This window comes from Anopheles funestus, chromosome 3RL, assembly GCF_943734845.2.
Source record: "Anopheles funestus chromosome 3RL, idAnoFuneDA-416_04, whole genome shotgun sequence".
NCBI classification, from domain to species: Eukaryota; Metazoa; Arthropoda; class Insecta; order Diptera; family Culicidae; genus Anopheles; species Anopheles funestus.
Window position 1 is genome coordinate 22,156,812 of NC_064599.1, and position 20,627 is coordinate 22,177,438.

At 41.3% G+C, this 20,627-nt stretch overlaps 1 protein-coding gene across 11 annotated transcripts in view; it reads right to left on the bottom strand.

The window, feature by feature from the left end:
• Positions 1-20,627, bottom strand: part of LOC125771926 (mediator of RNA polymerase II transcription subunit 13) — a 51,449-nt gene that overhangs the window by 7,616 nt on the left and 23,206 nt on the right. For 10 of the 11 annotated variants that reach the window (XM_049443092.1, XM_049443091.1, XM_049443093.1 and 7 more), the window contains exons 4-9: positions 5,925-6,012; positions 5,758-5,841; positions 4,149-5,447; positions 2,457-3,041; positions 736-970; positions 10-662 (exon numbers count right to left, since the gene is read on the bottom strand). In XM_049443092.1, coding sequence (XP_049299049.1) covers positions 10-662; positions 736-970; positions 2,457-3,041; positions 4,149-5,447; positions 5,758-5,841; positions 5,925-6,012 — 2,944 coding nt within the window. The remainder of the gene's footprint in view (positions 1-9; positions 663-735; positions 971-2,456; positions 3,042-4,148; positions 5,448-5,757; positions 5,842-5,924; positions 6,013-20,627) is intronic. The other variant, XM_049443101.1, reaches the window with a different exon arrangement.

Below are 20,627 nucleotides of genomic sequence, written 5' to 3' on the forward strand. Positions count from 1 at the left end.
TCTACTTACCATGCATCAACGCACGTATAATCGTACAGTAGCTGCGAGGTGCTGGGTATATCCTCACTCTGCAACGTCTCGTAGTCCTTGCAGAACAGTGACGGTCGCTTTAGCGATTGTAGCATTTGCAGTATCGATTCCCGCTTGCTCGCCAAATTGTTTGCCATTGCCGTTTGGTGAGCGGAACTGTACACGCTGTGGATGCTTGGCGTCATCGGTACACCGCCACCACTGCCGATCGAACTACCGGCACCGAGCGATGACTCGGAACGCACCTTAAGGCTACCGATGCCGGACGATAGTGTACCACTGCGGGGTGATGTCTTGAGCGCGTTTAGAGAGCTACTGTTGGAGGAGCTGTTGCTGCCACTGCTACTACTGCTAGACGAATTTCCCATATTCGAGTTGCTTTGCGATTGTTGCTGTTGCTGCTGCGCTTCGGTGGAGTTACCATTTCCTGACGAGCCAGTCGAACCACCACCACCGCCACCGCCCGGATGGGACGGTGTATGATACGGTGAGGCATTGATACTTTTGCTATCGTGCTGATCCGTCGGTGTCGGTGCCGGTGTGTTCTTGTCCAGATGATCCAAGCAGGGCGTACCCGGCTGTACGCTGCGCGGATTGTTTGAGGCAGGTGGATGGGGAGACATTGTGATGAGCTATAGAGAAAAACGGAAACCGGTATTATTAGGGATTTACGCACACGCCGGGAATATAGAAACTCTAACTAACCTGATCACCAGATGGTACTGAGGTTGGTTGCGATACGGACGATGGTTGCATCGGTGATGGTGCCGCACTGGCCGGTGAACCTTCCGATGGAAGTGGATGCGATTCACCGATCGACATCGGGTTGCGACAGTAGGAAGGCGGTCCACCGTAAGGCGTTGTACTGCCGGCTGCAGCACCCGTTGAATTTGTACCACCGGACCCACTATTACTGTTGGTGGCGCAGTTTTGGTTTGACCTGAGGGGAATGAGAAAAAGAAAATAAATTGTAAATGTATTATACCAATAAGATCCTAAATGAAACTGATTATATATTGCACGTCATTGTTTCATTCAACTTTATTCAAAATGAAAATTATACTAAATGAAAGAGAATAAGTTGAGAATATATATAACAATATAACACACATGCAACGATTTGATCCATTTCCACAATTACAATTAGTTAGTACGAATGTTATGAATGCACTACAAGAGAGTATAAGAGGGTTAATCTAAATAATGTTTGCCAATCAATAAAACAATGAAAATATCGTTTAGAATGTAGAAACATCTGTTTCTCTACTAAAGAAAAGCATTTGTTTACAGAAGCTTTAAGTATTCACTGGTGTTGGGTGAATGTATTCCGAATGAAACAGTGTGAATTTATGTTCAATAAATTTTTAAGTTATTAAATAATTTATAAATGCTTAAATGTTCTTCAATCTTCAATCTTCAAACATTCACAACTCTCTAAACATTTATGAATCCCCAAATACAGATAATCTTACGAAATTGATTATTTCCAGTGATTTATTAACCTTCAGAAATTCATGAATCTTTAGAATTACATTCATCTTTAGTAATGCATGAATCTTTAGAAACTCACAACCTTCAGTAATTGATATTCTCCAGAGATTTATTCATCTTGAAACATTCATGAACTTACTATATACCCGAATCTTCAAAAATCGCAATCTTCAGCAGTTCATATTTTCCAGAGATTAATAACCTTTCGAAGATGATAATCTTCAGAGATTCAAAATCTTCAGAAATTCACAGTATTCAGAAATTCATAATCTACAGCGATTCATGACTTAATTCGAATGATTACACACCGAAAATTCCTATGAATAAAACTTCTCAAAAAATCCATTAAACACAACACCAGTATTGACGATACGGAACGATTCCATGATTTGGTGCGCTGTACATGATTAGGTTATTCGATTCTTAAGAACTACAATAAAAGAAGAGCGAGTTTCTTGGTGATTTCTCTAACAATTTTCCTTTCACCAACAGTTTTCCGGGCGTGGAATGAAAATTATCCCTCTATAATGAACCGGAAACAGATACAGCAGCGTGAAATGGGGAGTGTGAGCATAAGCAAACGCGATGACAGTATAAATGTGACCATTCCCTTCGTATAACAAATTCCTAACGATGAAGGTGGAACGTTGGCACGTGTGATCTTGATGCGGAAAGGTGTGTTTTGTGTATATTTGGGAATATGAAAGCGATATGTACGGGGTAAGCTTTCTGGTGTGCTTCCTGTTCTTCCTTGTTGGACAGCAAGGGAGGATAAGTTTGCTTGGATGAGAGATTGGTGTGGTATTTGGTGAGATTTGAGTCGGGGTGTGAGAGAGCGAGGATAGATCACCGGGAAGTGGGGGCGGGAGGGGATGAGTGCTTGATAACTTCCACCTCCCAACCCTTGGTTTTATCGCTAAAAAGGTACAACCAACCTTAAGCACGAGTCGGCCAGTTCGAGCGAATCGGCTGCGCTGTCACCGGAAGAAACGGCTCCAGGCGAAGTGGCAGCGGCGTTGGCGGCCGTCGAGGAAGACCCAGCGGCAGCAGCAACAGCAGCAGCCAGGGCGACGGCTGCAGCAGATAAGCTCATCGGTTTGGTACCGGGACGGAAGAGAGCCTCCTGCGGGGGTCGCTTATGGAAGGCGATCCTTTGCGGACGGTGATGATGATGGTGATGATGGTGATGATCCTTAATCGATTGACCACCGCCTCCATGATGGTGATGGTAGTGGTGATACTGATGTCCGTGTGTGGACTTCTCACCACGGTTACTACCACCACCACCACCAGTACCGGGGTAAGTGATCGAATAAGAGGATTTAGGGGATGGGTTGGAGGTGTACAGATTTGCCAAACTGCCTGTTGTGCTTAACGAGCATGATGAGCTTACTGCTGCACCGATCGTGTGTTGTTGCTGCTGCTGCTGATGCTGTGAAACACGTCCACTTGCCGTGGACGAAGCGGACGACGAGGACGTCGATGTGGACGACGAGGAAGATGGTGGTCTCTTGCAACACCTGGAACACACACCCGGATACACAATACACATACGGTAGGTACGAGCATGGGTTTGAGAAGACATTCGCGCATACAGCAATGCCGTAACAACACGTTGCATACAGGTTTGTTTGTTTTTTTTTTGTAAATGGGTTTTTACAACATTATTAATAGTATTATTCGCGGAAAAGGGTTGCACAAGCAGACGGTACACGATGGGCAATAAAAGAGAGAAAGAGAGAGAGAGAAAGAGAGAAAGAGCAAGGAATAAAAGAAAATAGAATAAGAGATAAAAAATGGTGAATAAAGAACAAAATAAAAGCAAAAGAGAAGAAAACGAAACAGGTAATATAAAATTAAACAAGCGTATAAATGAAACGCACACATAGTAGCAACAATTATTTGGGCGGGAAGGATGCTACCAGCGAGATGGTGTACAATAATGGGGCAAATGTGGTAAACATGGAAATGTTGGACAATTTTTATGTTTCTCATTACACATCGTGGGACATGTGGAGAAGATTGCTACCGCAATACAATTTAAAAAATATATCAATTTCTAATTGAAAACCCTACAGATTTCAATTGATTTTCTTTTACATGAAACTTATTTTCTTAAAAAAAAAGTTCAAACATGAAATATAAAACATGAATAACATCCTACAACACCTTTCGCCAATCAAAATAAATATTAAAACTTCAAATGCAACACAAAAAAAACATCGAAAAAACTACATTAAATGATACGGTAAAGCTCAAACCGCATGCTGTTACTGTCCAGAAACGCTACATTAAACAATGAAACATTAAATAAAAAAATTATTCTCCAGGTTAAAAGTGGTTACTCGTTTTAGCAAAAGTACACAAACAAACATAAACTACTTTATCCTACTTCTGATACAACTAGCTAACAATCAAGACGCACTAGTCTACTTAAAAATGGAAGCAAGACAACAGAACGAAGAACAAGAAAGAAACAAGGAGAACACATCCTTGCTTTTGGGGCGAAGAAGTTAAAGTCATCGTGTCGTATGGATATGAAACGTGATGCAGTGCTGATGGTGATCGTCTTCTGCCCGTTACACGCCCCCTGTTAGGTAGTTGCTAAACATTACGCCATCACTTACTTGATACAGCAGCAGGACACTTTCACCGTTGGGTCGCTAATCTCCCACACGGAAGAGTTGCCGTTCGCATCGACTCCGTTAGCAGCACCGGATGAATTCTCATCACCACCACCGCTGCTGGTCGCTGTGTTGGAGGTGCTGCCACTACTACTGCTGCCGGTATCCTTTGGTTCCGTTTTGATTGTAACACCGCTGCCGGGTGTCGTGCTGATCGTTTGGCTTCCATTGCTAGCAGCGGATGTGCTACCGTTCGCCGACGATGAAGACATCGGCGAAGGTGATGGTGACGCGTGCATTATGCAGTCCTGCCAGACACGTTCCGGCAGAATGACGGCCGGCGACTTGTTGATCAGTGCCGACGACATACTGAGCGGATTGCCGAGATCGTTCGAGGGCGATTCCGGCACCGTAAGCGGTGGGGTCATCATGGATTTGTGGTGATTTCGCTGGCGCAGCGTACCGGTGGGTGATAACGCAACCGAACTGCTCTCGTTCGGCGTGTCCTTGTTGCGTGCCGTAGGAGGATTACTGCTGTTGCTGCTGATGTTTCCCGCCGCCGGTTGATTGCTGGTTGCGTTGATGGGGCCACTGGACCGTTCGCTAGCGTTATTGGCACGGCTGAGAACGGATGCTGCGATGGAGGGTATCGCCGTGACCGGTGTTGCGGTTTGATTGCTGCTGCTATTGTTACTGCTAGTGCTATTATTACTATTACTACTACTATTGCTCCGCGTGTCGTTCGCTGACGTCCAATCGTCCATGTCGGCGACCAGCACGTACTTTGTGGGGTACCGCATCTTTAACTTCCCGACGAGGATCTCCACCATCGGAGGCACATTGTCCGAGCCATCTTCCATACCGCTGAGTTTGTTCGAGATCGGATAGAACGCACTCCAGTCGTCGAGCATTTTCTGGACGTGCGGATCGCTCGCTTTGTAACTTTGGCCCGTTAGTGTACCTGCTAGCCCGAACGGTGCTAGTATTACCTCCCGCGGTTCGCTAGCATCCGTCGAGGCGATCGTTGCCGATGCATTGGCAGCTCCTCCGTTTCCAGCCGCAGCCGTACCACCGGGTGATCCGGGATTGATCGAGCCACCTCCGTTGACTCCCGCTGCGTTAGGGCTGCCCGGTCCACCGTTTGGGCCGGCACTCGGGGCAGCTTGTTGTGCCTGTTGCGCCTGTTCGAGATGTCGCATGGTAAGCAACCGTACCGGAGGATGTTCTCGGATGTCCATCGAGGTACACACCGTGCTGTCACCGTGCACAAAGAACGTGAACGAAAATGATGCGTGATGTGAGCTGGAAAGTGGACGAAAGGATGACAATTAATGATAAGTCGAATAAAGAGATGTTTTTTTTTTTTTAAAACATCGCGTATAGAACATTTAATTGTCGGTAGTGGAACGAGGATCGAAGACAACAATCTTCAGCAATCGATCTCAGAGGTCCACCGGTGATGTACTTGCTCTTGGAAACATCTCGTGCAAATCCCAACACATTCAGTAACCCTTGCTACACTTTCTTTAAGCAAAAGGCTACCGGAAGCTAACATTGAGATAGACGGTTCCGTGAAATGGGATTGCATGGTGAATGAAACGCGATCACTTACCTCTTGCCAAACACTCCCTCGCTGTTCGAACTGGGATGAACGAACCATCTGCCAATTCGTACGAATCCTCGCGATAATAGGCATCTGTCATGAAGAAGAAAGTAGAAAGATCGAATAAGACTTATGCAACTCAAACACATCTGGTAGATCATTATCATGGTACATACCTTTCGATCACATTGTGTAACGCCTTAAATAATAATGAACGACACTCGTACGAGAGTCCATTCTCCCAAGAGCCTTTGTCGCCGGTTTCTGTAAAGAAAAATGAATTTAAAAAAAATGGTTAGAGTGAGATGTTGCAACAAATGGACATTTCGTTATATACTAAAATTATCACACAACGAAGGGAATGGTAAAATAGTATAACTGGTAACAGTATCAATATCAACACTGTCCGGTTTTGGTTCAAATCCCGACTAGACCGCGCGTGTCCCGATTATGCAGCAGTAACTTTTCTGGACAAAAAAATTTTGTAGAGTCAATCAAAATGAGATTTTCACAGTGCTTTTCACCTTTCTTTCTCACCTATGGTAATGGTTCTCTAACCTTCCTGTGTACACCCTCTCTCCCTGTGTGACAGCGTCTCTCTTAAAGGTAGAAAATGTTCTACAACACACAATTTCAAATTAAAAGAACATCAACCGCGCCCGCAAATAACATCGTTGGTTTCATGTGCATGTCGGGGCATAGTTTTAAACTTTCTCGTCGTGTTATACCCATTTACCGCCAAGGACTTTTGGACATTCTGGAGCGTCGTTTGCAAAGAGGGGCAAACGCAACAAAAAAAACGGAACACTGTTCAAAGCCGGTGCAACTCAGGTAAAAGACATTTTTATTAAATTATCGTTTCATTTACCTTGGCGTGTCCCGAACCAATCCGTTCCCCATCGGTCAAGGCTGTCAACGGAGAGTAGTGCAAGAAAAACGAGCACAAAACTCACACACACCCAGATGGAAAGCAACGCCGACGAGGAAAGAACATTTTTTAAAAATTGTCCAATGTCACGGCGAGTCAAGCTTTCTCGTGCTTAGAGCTCAGGTTAAGAAAAACTTGCGATTTATGTCGATATGTCGTGCAGGAGTAGCAGCAAAATATAAAGCAATCCCTTTTCCACGGGACAATGAAAAAACATGACTTTGAAGAATAGTTTTTGGGAAGAGAAATAAAAGGAGCGATTTGATGAAAAACCAAAACAAAAGAAAACAAACAGCATAATGTGCTCTTGAAGAATGCAAAGTTTTGTAGAACTTTTAGTTTTTACCGGCATGGTCGGAAGAGTTTGCGTTAGTTTTATTGGCCATGTTTTAAGTTTTGCTTACTTCCGAAAGGTGTGCTTCTTTCCAAAATGATGCTTCGTTTTTTTTTGTACATGGAAGAAGAGACATAAAAATCGGACAAGTTTCAACGATGGTGTACCACCTGTTTCATTTCACTTCTTGTGCAAAATGGTGACGACCGGTGACAACGCGCACAAAACCTTGTATTTACTATCCCACACGGCTAGCACGAACCCTAACTCTGAAGCAATGTAAACAGCCCTCATTAAAAGACATTTTCCCAGCAGCAAAGAGGGTCCCCTAGTTGCGTTACGCTTAAGACGTAACGAGTAACCCGCTCTTTCGCTTGGTGCGTGAAGCTCGACTCCATCGCACAACAAAAAAGTCAAACAAACAGCTGCTGCAACTGAGACTCTCGGTGTCGATGGTACACCATATCTACGCATCGTTTTCTTCGGTAACCTTCACGACACTAGACAGTTTACGTGCCTGTGCATGCACTACACACAACAGGTTGCCATCAAAAAGGAACAGAAAAAAACTATAACTACAAAGAAAGTACCACACAAAATAAGTATAAATAATATAAACATAAAACATCGGGGACACATACGCCGGGAAAGACTCGATAGGTGTTACATTCTTTCTTCTCGAAGCCACCAATATTACAAGGCAAAACTTGTCGGTTAATATACTTTTCCGGTCAATTTAATTGGAGCAACCGATCCAGATCATACAGGTGATGGTGATGGAACACGCACCGGTCACGCAAAAGTCTGACGAACAGAAGGAACAACGCGTGCTGACAGATTGTTGCTCTCTAGCAGACGTTACACGGAGCTCACGTACACCAGAGAGTGGCCGCCGGTCGAAAGATTTACGTTGCAAAAAGTAGGTTAAATGAAAATTAGGTTACAACAACGATTTACTACACGAAGTGTGGAAGGAGGAGTAACATTTCCCTCTCAAAAAAAAAGTAGAAAAGTAAAGTAAAGATAATTGTTGAGCTTTGCTGTTGTTAGAGCTATATTATTTTACTTATAGCTTTTTTTTCGTTATTTAAGTTATATTATTTTAATTTTTTTTCATAAACTCAATCTATTTATTAACTTCAAAACATTTTTTAACTTAAACAAACTTTTTTTGAAAAAATGTAAATAAAAAAGTAAAACACATAATTTAAGTTAAATATGATTAAAAATTATATAAAAGACAATTTAAACAAACTCAACAGTAAATAACAGATAAAAAAATTGAAATAGAAAAAGAAAAAAAAAGAAAACAACAAAAGAGAATAAATGTTATAGAAGTGCAAATGAAATGATATCGACTTGGTTACAACAGATAACAAATGCATTATTCCTTTTGCTCTGTTCACCAACTGACACCATCGTGCGCGGCATCATATCATCCCCAGAGCAGAATCATCTCGTCAACAAATTAACGCATTCACAAAACCGACATTCCTTTCCCACCCGCCGCCCCCCAAAACATCACCCTTTCTTCCACCGGCCCCTTAATCGTTGGATGATGATGATGGTGCCGAATGGTACCATCGTAATCGTTCTAATCCTTCGTAACCGTTCCAAAAAAGAAACAAGGCCGGACAATAGCAACAGGGCGATGAACGTGGCAGAGGACACCCGGATAAGGACACGCGGAACAATTTCGGACACGGATTCTGTCCGATGGGCGTGGTCTCGGGACGCAAAACGTGCGCAGGATGTCCCGTTTTTGCTACGACCTTCACACCACCACCCACGCGACGAACGTGCGCGCTCTCTCCCGTAAGCTCAATACACTTTTCCCCCCTTCGATTGGGTGTCCTTTTTCCCGGGGGGGTGGGAAACCGGGAACAAAAACGAAAAAAAAAACACAGACACAAGGCGAACAACCTCTCTTCTGCGAGCAAGGAAGCAGTAGTGCCAGGAAAAAATGGAGGGGAAAATTCTGTCAAGTTCCTTTTTGGTGACAGCAGCAGCAGGAGGCAGCAAAACCGCCGTCGTTTCGCTTATCGATTGAGGTATCACCGTCAGGTTTAAACACATGAATGCGTTCTAAATGGAAGCGTTTGGGGAAAAAATGTTACCTTTTTTTTATTGAATGTAATGCATCATTGTTGTGTGCTCCAAAGGCCGAAGAAAACGTGTAAAAATCTCCTTCATCAGTCACATATTGCCGCTCGGATCGATGCTAATTTCGTTCCATTTCTCGATTGCGTATGAATATTTCAAAAGCCAGTGGAATCGATTTTCCTTTCCGATCCGTAACCTTCTCACCGTATCGCAAAATGGGGATTGTGTGAGTGGCCTGTGTGCTTATTAATACAAGATGCAGCCGGAAGACCAACAAAAACATAAATATAAATAAATACAACAGAAAACTTCCAGCTTGATCAAACACGTGCGAAATAATTCTAATGTCTCCCGTACCATTATCTCTCTCTTTTTTCACAGAGTTCTTCAGATCTCCGAAGCGAAGACGAAGTCGTCCTCAAGTCTCAACGTTTGCCTTATTCATGAGACAACGAGAGAAGCGTTCCAATAAATCGTATCATCAATTTGTTGGTGATGCTTCTTCTTTTTACGACCATATGTACGTGTGTCGGCTTCGGAGAATGCTTACATTCCGACACAAAAATAAAACAAAACCAAAGAAAACCCATAACGCAATTCCAACCAATAAACGAACGTTTGCTGGGTCTCTCGGATGGAATTAAAACTGTGGACGAACCATTTGGCAATTGGTAATAACGCTGCATACCATGTGCGCGACTTGATCGAGAGAGTGATGACGAAGTTCAAGATCACTTGAAAATATGAAGAGGAACAAAAAAAAGGGTAACAACTTTTCAACCTTGCGCGTAGACCCTTGTTTACCTTGACATGCTAAATTCGCCATTGGAATGCTCTAGTGAACATACCTCATGGGCATTGATCGTTAAAATATCTTAATACACTTTAGGGTTATAATGATCTATATAGACGATCGATTATCATCCTCACCGCTATGTGTTAAATAATGTCAGGGACATGTCATCTCATAATTCAGGATCTCCACAGAATTGGATCTAAAACATGTCCATTTCTTGGGGCAGAACACAGTTCGTAAGCAATAGCGGCCATTAGATAGTCGATTTCTACGTCCAACATCACTATCTACTACCGAACCAATAATTTTGAAAGATAAGAATCGTGCGGAAATCCTCCTTCTAACAGCACTTTGTGCTGGGATTTCCTGACGTCACGATACACGCAAGTGGGCACCAACAAACAAGCGCGTCGGAAAGCAAAAATGAGATTAGAAATCGGTGGAATGTCGTCACTATTTCGTGAGCATGGTTGGCAAATATGTGGTGAGACTTTTGCTCACCAGAGTGCGAACCTTCTCCGGAACTGTACATATGCGGGACTTGCTTAGAGATGATGATCTCGCGACATCCTGCTTCTTTCTCATCATCTGTTGTTGTTTATGTGTTTTCGAGAGGTTCATCTCCCCGCCGACAGTTGAGAAACATTGATGCTGTACCTGCTCCACAACCTGCAGAGGCAGAGAACGGTTTACTACTATTAGCAGTACTAAGCGGGAAAGAGAGAAGGAGAGAGAGTAATTACGTTTACTATTTACTAACTGGTAACTGTGTGCGCTCATACTAAAGACACTAAAAACCGAAGCAGTTAGGCGCGCGTACACTGGATGGGATTCAGCATGCGGAACACCTTCATACCAAAATGTCCATGTGCTGTTGGCCCAGGGGACCGTCGTGCCTGCTAGACCTGGGTGTGAATGTTGGGAGTGTGCGGACAACAAAAAAAAAACTTGATTTTCCTGTTTTTGCTCTCAATTTCTTCATTCACCCTTAACTTCGTTGCGACTCCACTCACTCACGGCTACTTTTCGATTTCGCCGTGCGGCGGCACACCATACGCACTGGAGCATTACAACATGGACACATCGATTGCGCGCTCAGTGCGTCTCTCGATGCTGTGTCGCTGTATTAGTGTGCCTGAGTATCGGTCCGGTACATTTCCCGAAAGATGATGCTGTGTACGTCACAGATGGTAAGAGATTCAGGGGAAGGTTGGTAACAAGGGGACAAAGTGATTTGTTGCCGTCGCTGCCACCGGTAAACCGTACATATATCCTATTAATGCTGTATGTGTGTATCTCGCTGCGATGCAACAACATTTTTCTAACGCATACACACATACGAAGCGCTACTCAACATAAAACAACACACCAAAAAAAAAAGGCAGCGAACGTGCACAAGCTGTACAAGTGTGTTGGTTAACTGCGTTCGTTCAGGAAGCAGGAAGGTTAGATGCAAAAAAAAACCAAACACACAAAAGGAATGCCACTGAGGGTTTCTCGCCTTCCTTTTCCTTTGACGCGACTGATTTCTTTTTCGCGGCTTTAGTCCCGGACCCAACGGTAACGCAGGAGGATTTTGCTGTAACGCAGCAGGGCATTTTTATTCTTGTTTTGTGTGTTATGCTGACGCTCGCGCGCTCTCATATCTCCCGGCATCATGAATGAACAACAGCAGGGAAAGGGAGAGCTAGATCTGCTGTTCTTCTCGTTCGGTGCGTTGCGTGTATGTGTGCCGTTGCGTGTAGAGAAGTTGAGACAAAACGTTATTGAAACTGCATCAAACAAACGAATAACTTTCGGAGCTTAAACAATTGTCCAACAACATACAGTTAGCGTGGAATTTACAGAAGTATTAATGCTGGTTTAAAAAAAATTCTATTTTTTATTTTTGTTGAATTGTAAAAATATTGTACATATTTACCCTTTTATGGCTGGAACAATTTTGAAATAATTACTCATCACTAAACATAGTTTAACGTCCAGCAACATTACATTGTACAAATTATTGATATGTGCATAACAGTATCATACTATCACGGAGTTGACTCATGGGCTGAGCAAGAAAATGTATACACATAACAAACCTAAATTATCAGACATTCATGATTCATTACCCCTGCGTAAAAATACTTGCAAAAAGAACAAAAATACGTGCTTCAACGATACTTGCACTTCTAGTGATTAGATTCATCATTTAAAAATAGCTCGAACCGACAAGCATAATTTTTAACTTCACACAGCTAATCTCATCTCACCGTTTAGTTCGAACCAAAACAATCCATACTCATCTATTTCCCTCTCTCTCTCTCTCTTTCTCTTTTTCTCTTTCTCTCGTGATGATTAAATTAGCGAATTGCGTCTCTCGCTACCCAAGTAACATTTTTTAATACTTCCAACATTTACACATTCCTACTCGTTATAGCACTGTTACAATAGGCTATTTTGATAAAAATTTAATTTTTTTTTGACAGTTTTAACCATGAATAATAGTACGGCCTATTGGTGCATGTGTTAAACGGCGCCGGTCCACACGGCAGGGCCGGGTACTAAATCTTATCCGGACTATTTCCTTGTACCAAGGCCTTGACTATACAGGTACGTGGTAAAAATAAGTCAAGTAAGCCAGAAATGGCATGACCATGGCCGGCATGACCTTAAAAATCGCCAAGCCAAGAAGAAGAAAAATGAAGATTAAAAAAAATTTGCCAAAGCTTTTGAAACCGAATAATTGACCGATAATTCAAAATAATATTAAAAAACTTATGTTAAATACCAGAATCTCTGCAAGGATCTGTGCTGTAACAAACCAATTATGGCTATTACCTCAAAAAACACAACTCTTATAAAATGGTGAAATTAAATGAAACGCCGATTATTCGAGGACCGGTTAACCGTGTGACGTAGTATCCGTAAATGAAATGAAAAAAACTAGTAAGGATTATCTCAAATTCAAACAAATTTATAAATTTCTTTTAATTTCAACAATAAACCACAAACTAAAATAAAAGCGTACATTTAAAAACATCCTGCTCAACAATCGTTATACGCTAATATTTACTAACAAAAGAAGATATATCTATTATCCGTGTTATGCCGAAATCAGACATGGATAAGCACGGATAATCCGGCGTTTCAAGTGCTAAATAACATATCATTACTGTCAATATTGATTTTGTTTATTGCCTTAGGAGAAAAGAAAAGCCCCAAGAGGGACTGAACACGACATAACCAGATTCGATCTACGATCCTCGTTTTATTAGAATAAACCCCCTAACACAAGCCAACGGATGGGTTCAAAACGAGTATGTAAAAGCCAAAACAGAACTCAGGTTCTTTATCTTAAAATACATACGCCGAATACAGGATTACTCAGTCAATTCGTTACAACGAAATTAAATCAAATCAAAATTAAATTAATTACCGCTTAATTAAAATAAAATCCCTACTAGTTAACACCGGCGGTTGAAACTGTTGCTTGGGTACTTTCATTTCATCTTTTTGTCCATGTTTTTTCTGCACCATTCGGGTCACGCTTCATCACAAATTCAGCTTTATCTCAATTTTATCGGGTACGCGCGGCTCGCGCAACCGATATGAGAGAATTGGAGTGATCTTCACTATTTTATTTCTCTATATTTAGCACCATCTTCTGTGTGCGTATATATTTATATGTCCTCACGGATGTGCATTTTTTTTTCTATGTTGCCCTTAGCGTCCGTCCAATTGGGGTGAGATGGTAATGATGATCCTCAACCAAACACACACACATACACAAACAAATGAAAGCCGTGCGAAGAATGTGGCATGAAACCGTAAATGGTATCGTTTTCGTTTTGTGTGTGTTTTTTTTTTATGTGCACCTTCTCATGTTGCTACGAGAGAGATTGCGCATTGTTGAATTATATTTTATTTATTTTAAAACGTGCTAATTGCATTTTAGACGATGCTACGATGACGATAACCAGATCTGATCATATGGAGTAAAATTGAAATGAGCGATCGTTTGACTCTCTCCCTCTTTCAATGTCTTTATTTTTGTTCGCATTCATGTAGTTTGTAGTTTTTGTTTATACGATTTGTTCTCCTTGTTTGGTAGCACGAAACTAAAGCATTGTGTTTTTTTTAATAAGATCGATTTGTTTTCTTTTTTAAACATTTAAATCATATAATTTTAGTATTGAACATTTAGTTTATTTCAAAACATGAATAGTGTATTAGCTGCTTTTTATATGTAAATTGTATCTACTTAAGAATGATAATTAAAACAGATTTTTTTTATCATTTCTCAACTTCAGTTAGAACTAGTATCATTACCTAGAAATGCCTCATTACCTCAACATAAAATTAGCATACAAGTAGTTGCGAAAGAAAATTCAACAAGAAACGCAATAAACTAACCAACAACAAACAAAAAAAACACAACATGAAGCATTGAGCACTTGCACCATATTTCAAGGGTAGAAAACAACAACAAGCAACAGAACGAGTTCACTGGTGGATCCCAACGCATCCAGTACGCAACATAACGGAGGCCTTAGCACGCTTTGCTTTCTGTGTATGTAGTTAGAAGGTTTTCATCACAACCCATTGTTCAATTCAAAACCCAAAAGCACCATCTACAAGACTCTCTTTTACAGCTAGGTATAGCCATAGTACAACTGACCATTTGGCATGGATGAATGCACATCTGCCACAAAGCTTATTTATGCGCCTCTGATAACGTGTAACTCATCGTAAATATTTCGTCTGTAATGATTTCGGAAGATATTTCTTAAACACTAAAACAATCAAGCGTTTTAAGCGTTTTTTGTTAGTAATTTTGAAGAGTTGGATTATGTTTTAACATTTTTTGACGTAACTAGAAGCGTACCAAATACCAAAATGGCTGACTTGGTAGTTCTTACGATATTTTTTTACACAATGATTCATTTTTCTAAGCACAACTAAAACCACGCATTTAAAGCGTTTCATCGAAGAGCTAAATTAAACAAATCAATCAAAATCAACCGCTATAATAATTTTTGTGCTAAACAGTATAAAAAATTAAAAAAAAAAAAACAAAAAAAGCTCAATTAAGTTTTCAACTCCTGTAGTCAACTTTATGAAACATACTATCAAGAGAAATATTTTTAACACTAGAACTACCGGACCAGTCATTTTGACTGGAACGCTTCATTTTCATCACATAATTTTTTAGGGTTAAACAATTCTAAGGTAGTTCAAACATGAGTTTCACATATATATTCTATAGTACGATCTGCAATAAACAATAAAATATACTCTAACTCTTCGAAATTGTTTAAAAATTAACCACAAACGAAAAACGCTTAAAACGCTTGGTAGTTCTAGTGTTAACAACTATACACTACACTAACACCCAAACGCACAATCTGATCACCTTCTAATGTTTCGTTTGCCATTTATGCTGCTGCTCCTAGCCCGTGCTCCGTTGCACGAGACACAGCTAAAAAGTGCTTCCTTCTGTGCCCCATCGTGAAAAATCGATATCATTTTTCGGACGCTTTTCCATGTAGTCAAAAGCCTTTCGCCATAACAGCAGCAGCAGCCATAACACCGGGCACACGGCTTCATGACCGACGTTCGAAAAATATGAGCTCCCACTCCCGCAATCGGGGACAGGATAGCGTATAAATGCACCTCGCCATTTTCAACTCGCGGTGCTGCTGCCTCTGGCCAATAATGCAGAGGAGAGCACAACCAAGACGTTTTTGTCTTTGTGATTCAAAACCCCCTAAAACGGGGATCGAGGAGACGTGGGTGTGGAGTTCCCGGTGCACGAAATATATTCAACAACTACATAGTTTCATAGTTGTACTGGGGAAGTAGGTGACGTACTGTACTTCAAAGTTGCCCAATGAGGTTGAAGAAGAAAAATTCGGAACCCACTCTGCTGCTTTGTTGAAACTTTCTGCAAAATCTCAAGGACTCTCCCACCGCCTTTCCATCCCTCACGGGTCCTGGTGAAAAATGTAAAGCAACACTACACACCAAACCACCCTCCGATTGATTTGTTGCCTACCAACAACAACAACAAAAAACAACAAAATTTACGCACACAACCATTCTGATTATCGGCTAGGAATAGGAAGAATGGATCTGCTTTTTTGCTTCCTTCCTACCTTCTCACGAGCAAAACCCGGCATCCACATCCGGGAGAGTCTTCCGGAGCGGCAAAAGAGGCACCAACGATGCAGTAAAATTCGCCGGCAACATCGTTTACCGTAACATGATACCGACACACTAACGATCCGCAAATGTGGGATCCTCTCCATGGGGAAATAAAGAGGGAGCTAAGCTATAGGTCTATGAAAATTCCAATTTTCACACCACTACACCAGAGAGTGAGTGAAAATCGTATCACACTACACACAATAATCACCGTAACAAACGCACATGATTCCGTTGTCGGTTTTCGCGTGCACTCCAACCTTTTGCTTGTTTTTTTTAGCGCGAGGATATCCCTCCCCAAAGGCTTTCCTTGTGAGCAAATGCATCACATCGAAAGGGCGACAAAAGGGACACGCACACATCCAAAAAGAGAGAGAGAAATGGAGAGCAGAAGCAATAATAACAAGAACAACAAAACATACCGGTAAACATTCAATACCTTAGAAAGAATAGAATAGAAAGAAATTCAAGAGATCCAATACACACTCAAACATAGAAATGTTGGAACAATATTTATCGGACCATTTCCCTAACCTAGCAGGGTTCCGGCTGGATGGAACGTTAAATAGTACTCGATACATGGAGTTGTAGTTAGGCGCGTACTACACACACTAATCACAATCTTCCCCACGGGAGATGACGTTTCGGCGTTCGGATGTATTTTTTTTGGTGTTCCGTGGACGCATGCGCACCCTTAAAACAAAACGTACATCTCTCTTCGCGAGAGGAAATGCTCTCTTGTTCAATTTCTCACACACTTAATAAGAAGGTTGTGGAGGGAGAGGACAGGGGGAAACCATGCTTGTTGGGGGAGCGAAATGTGCATGTTTCCTTATCCCGGGGGCGACACACAATGTGCCCAAAGGAATGTTTAAAAATGAATTTCCAAATCTTTTCTATCGCTTCGAAGATGTTGTTCCAAACAGCCAGAAAGACTAGTAAGATAAATAAAAAAAGTGCATAATTTATGAAAAATGTCGATTAGATTTAATAGCATAAAGGAACATCGTTAAATCTTTTCAAAATTATTGTAAATCATTTTCATTTCCCTGATAACTTAACTAATCCAGAGCAAATATTTGCTTATCAAACAACGGATATTCACCAGCAGCTAGCAGAATAGTTCGAAACATTTGCTGACCTTGACATTTGATGGAATAACTTCTTCCTCGGCGTAAATGTCAACCGCCCTCCCTCGCCCGCCGTCGGCTTGTGCTCCCGAGTTCTTCCCTTTGCTCCCGTTTTTTTATCGCATTATTTGTACATTACTTTATCATTTCTTTCTATTTGATTTTTAGCGAAATATTTCAGTACAAGCGAGGACAAACTACTCTTAAGACCAGAAAACGTTAACACACAGACATTGTGCTACGAACGGTATATCGGTACTGGGTGTATCGATCAATACAAGAAATCGGTTTTTGCGTAACCATCAAAACCGCACACACCATGTGAACGTTTCCAGCCATGTCAAACATCCCCCCAAAAGCCCCTTGTCCACAACTCTCCCTTAAACCTCCCGCTTCATTGGTCTGTCAAATGCAGCCCAAAAACGGTTTTCCTCGTTTTGCGGGTGGCTCCTTGGCGTAGACGTCACACACACAGGCGGAACTCGAGGATCAACCCACACACACACACACACAAACACAGACGCAATCGCGCACTGCAACCACAACCGCTGGTCTGGAAGGAGCCTAAAGGTCGGTCGCGGCATCGGGAACCTTCACCTTTTCCCTCTGCAATCGGTGACCGGGCTCCCCCCCCCCCCCCCCCCCCCCCCCCCGGGGGGTGGTTGATGCTAAAATATTGCCGCTTTGTTTCCAACGATTAATTGCTTCGATTTTGTCGTGCTAGGTTGTCGGGTCGTGAATGGTATTAAGCGATAGAAGCGATAGGAGGGTGAGAGTAGGTGGTTTGCTGATTTCATTAAGTGTGACACATTTTTCCACCCAACAAATGTCAAGTGCAATGAACGTCAGACAAAACAAAGAGCGAGCAGAATAAATCATAGCTGATTGCGTATGTTTTCATCTCGATATAATTCTACTTGACATCAAGAGAAGGAAAAATAATACTTGTTGCTTCTAGTGTTTTCAACATTTACTTGTTCTACTGCACTCAAGGAAAGTATATTAAAATATTTATCCTAAATAATCAGGTTAATAAAACCAATGGAAGTCTTAACCTTTTAGAAAATACTTCAACGGTGTAGAATGGAAAATACGAAACAATTTTCCGATTGACATTTAACCTTTCCCTCCCGTTAAACGTCTGGTAAACACAACTTTACCCGATTGACAACTTTCCTCCTGCAAATGGCAAGAAAAAAAAACAACGTTTCCTCATACGTCAGAGAAGTTGGAAACGTCATCAACTAGGAAATGAATAGCAGAATGCTGGGTGTAGATGCAACGAGCACAAGAGCCTAGTCGGTTGGATGGGTTATATACATTCCCAAGCGATCTTCCTACCAACCCCCATATACCAGTGTTTGACCGTCTGGTATTATTACTCCGTACAGGATTGAAACTATGTCGTATGAGCCGCTTGGTATTCGCTAGGAAGGATGCTGAACACACACGTGTGGAAAAAGGAAATTGAAATGAAAAGCTTTTGCAAACCGAGGTCCATAGATAGAACCACCATTGCAAACGTTCCTTTCATGACTTTATCCTTTGGGAGGAAGGATATTCCAACGCACAGAAGGTGCAAAAAAGGTGCAATATCCCACATTTACAAGACAACGATGGTACGATGACGGGCGTTAGACGATCGTATTACCATTCCACCGCCCAAAAAAATGACGATGATGAAGATTTACTGATAGTGATAATGAAAGATGAGCCATACTTCTATCCTGCCAAATTCCAGCTACTGCCGTTTTGTACCTATGTCTAAAGCTCGTCGTACATGGGAATGCAGAATACGCAAAGCGAATAATCCCTGTTTTTATCCTCCGCAATAAGAATGAGAGAAGTGTACTTCATCTATGTATATAAAAAAAGAAACAACCTCCTCTACAGACAATCAGTACCAAATGCCAGAAGCATAGATTTTTAGGTATGGAACATTAGAAGAATCGATATCCTTGCCGCAAACGGGATTTGGGAACACGAGATGTTTTTTTTGGGTGGGAGATAGATTAATAAATGTTCTTGTTTCTGGATTTTACAGCAGCTTCCTACTATTCCCTATTGAAATCCTATGCACTAAATCTTTATTTCGCTAAGGACATGTTTAAGCTCAAGCGTAACTAATCGATTAGCTATAAGGTGTGGTTATTCTGTTCTAATTGGAAACTCTGCAAGGTCGTAAAAAGCTGAACTTTTGTACAATATGTAACCAAAAATTGGATAGAAAAGACTTAAGTAGTTTTAGTTGCTCCACGATAAATATTAATGTTTGGAAATTTTACATGATTTCTCAATTTTACCAATTTTCACAATAGTTTAACTATCGAAATTTTAACATTTTTACATTATATTACAGATGTAATTTAAAAAAGCCTCAATATATCACAATTTTACTGTAGATGACAATGCCATTCAGTTAATATCACAAAAGCGCCAAACAATATCACACACACAGTATAAAGCGGTAAAACTTCGTTTGAATTTTTGGGTTAAAACTAGTCTCTATTTGCTTTATTTTACTTTAAATATTTACAGTATCTTTAGCAACTAAAAAAAGTAATAATTGACAGTCGTTATAAAAAGTCATACAAAAAAAAATATTATAACAAGAAATGTAGACCCAGGCTAAGTACATTGAAATGCATTAGAAAGATTCATTATGTGAATTTTAAACAACTAAACTATGAACTACAACTTTCTCTCTTATCTTTAACACTTTTCTTCCATTCTCTTCCATCCATTCGTAGTCATGATTTCCGTTCAGCTAACCATGTACAAAACCTCTCACCGAATTTTCCTACATTGAAAAACTCCAAACACCAAACACATCTCACGCCAATGCCCGGATGTACTTCTCCACATCCGGAAGTTGGGTAAGCGTGAAAATGGACAGCTCCACCAATCGCAACACACCCCCGCGCTCTCCTTTCACCAGCAGCATAATTCAAACCACCAACCACCCCACTTTATCACCCAACAATGGTCAAAGCAAATACACAGACACACATAAAAGATGGACACGGGTTTTTGGCAGATATAGAGTTCCACAACGGACTTATGCTCATTCTGAGTGTAAAAAGAGACCGATATGAGTTTTGCTTTTTTTGGAGGGATTTGGAGAGGGTTGAATTTCGCTTTTTTAGAAAACCGGTTTTTAGGTTTATTCGCGCGCGAACCCAACAACGGAGACCTTTGGAATTAAGCTGTTTGAGAATTGAAAAAAAAACACGGCGAAGAGGTAAAAGTGCGTCAAAGAGGAAGTAGCCGCATAATTCCCAACACAACTCCCACCAGGAAAAAAAAACACACATATACCTTCATCGAGAAATGAAGTGCTTTAGTATAATTCAAGAGTAGAGTCAGTAGTTCGACTCTCGAAACAAAAAAAAATCAATT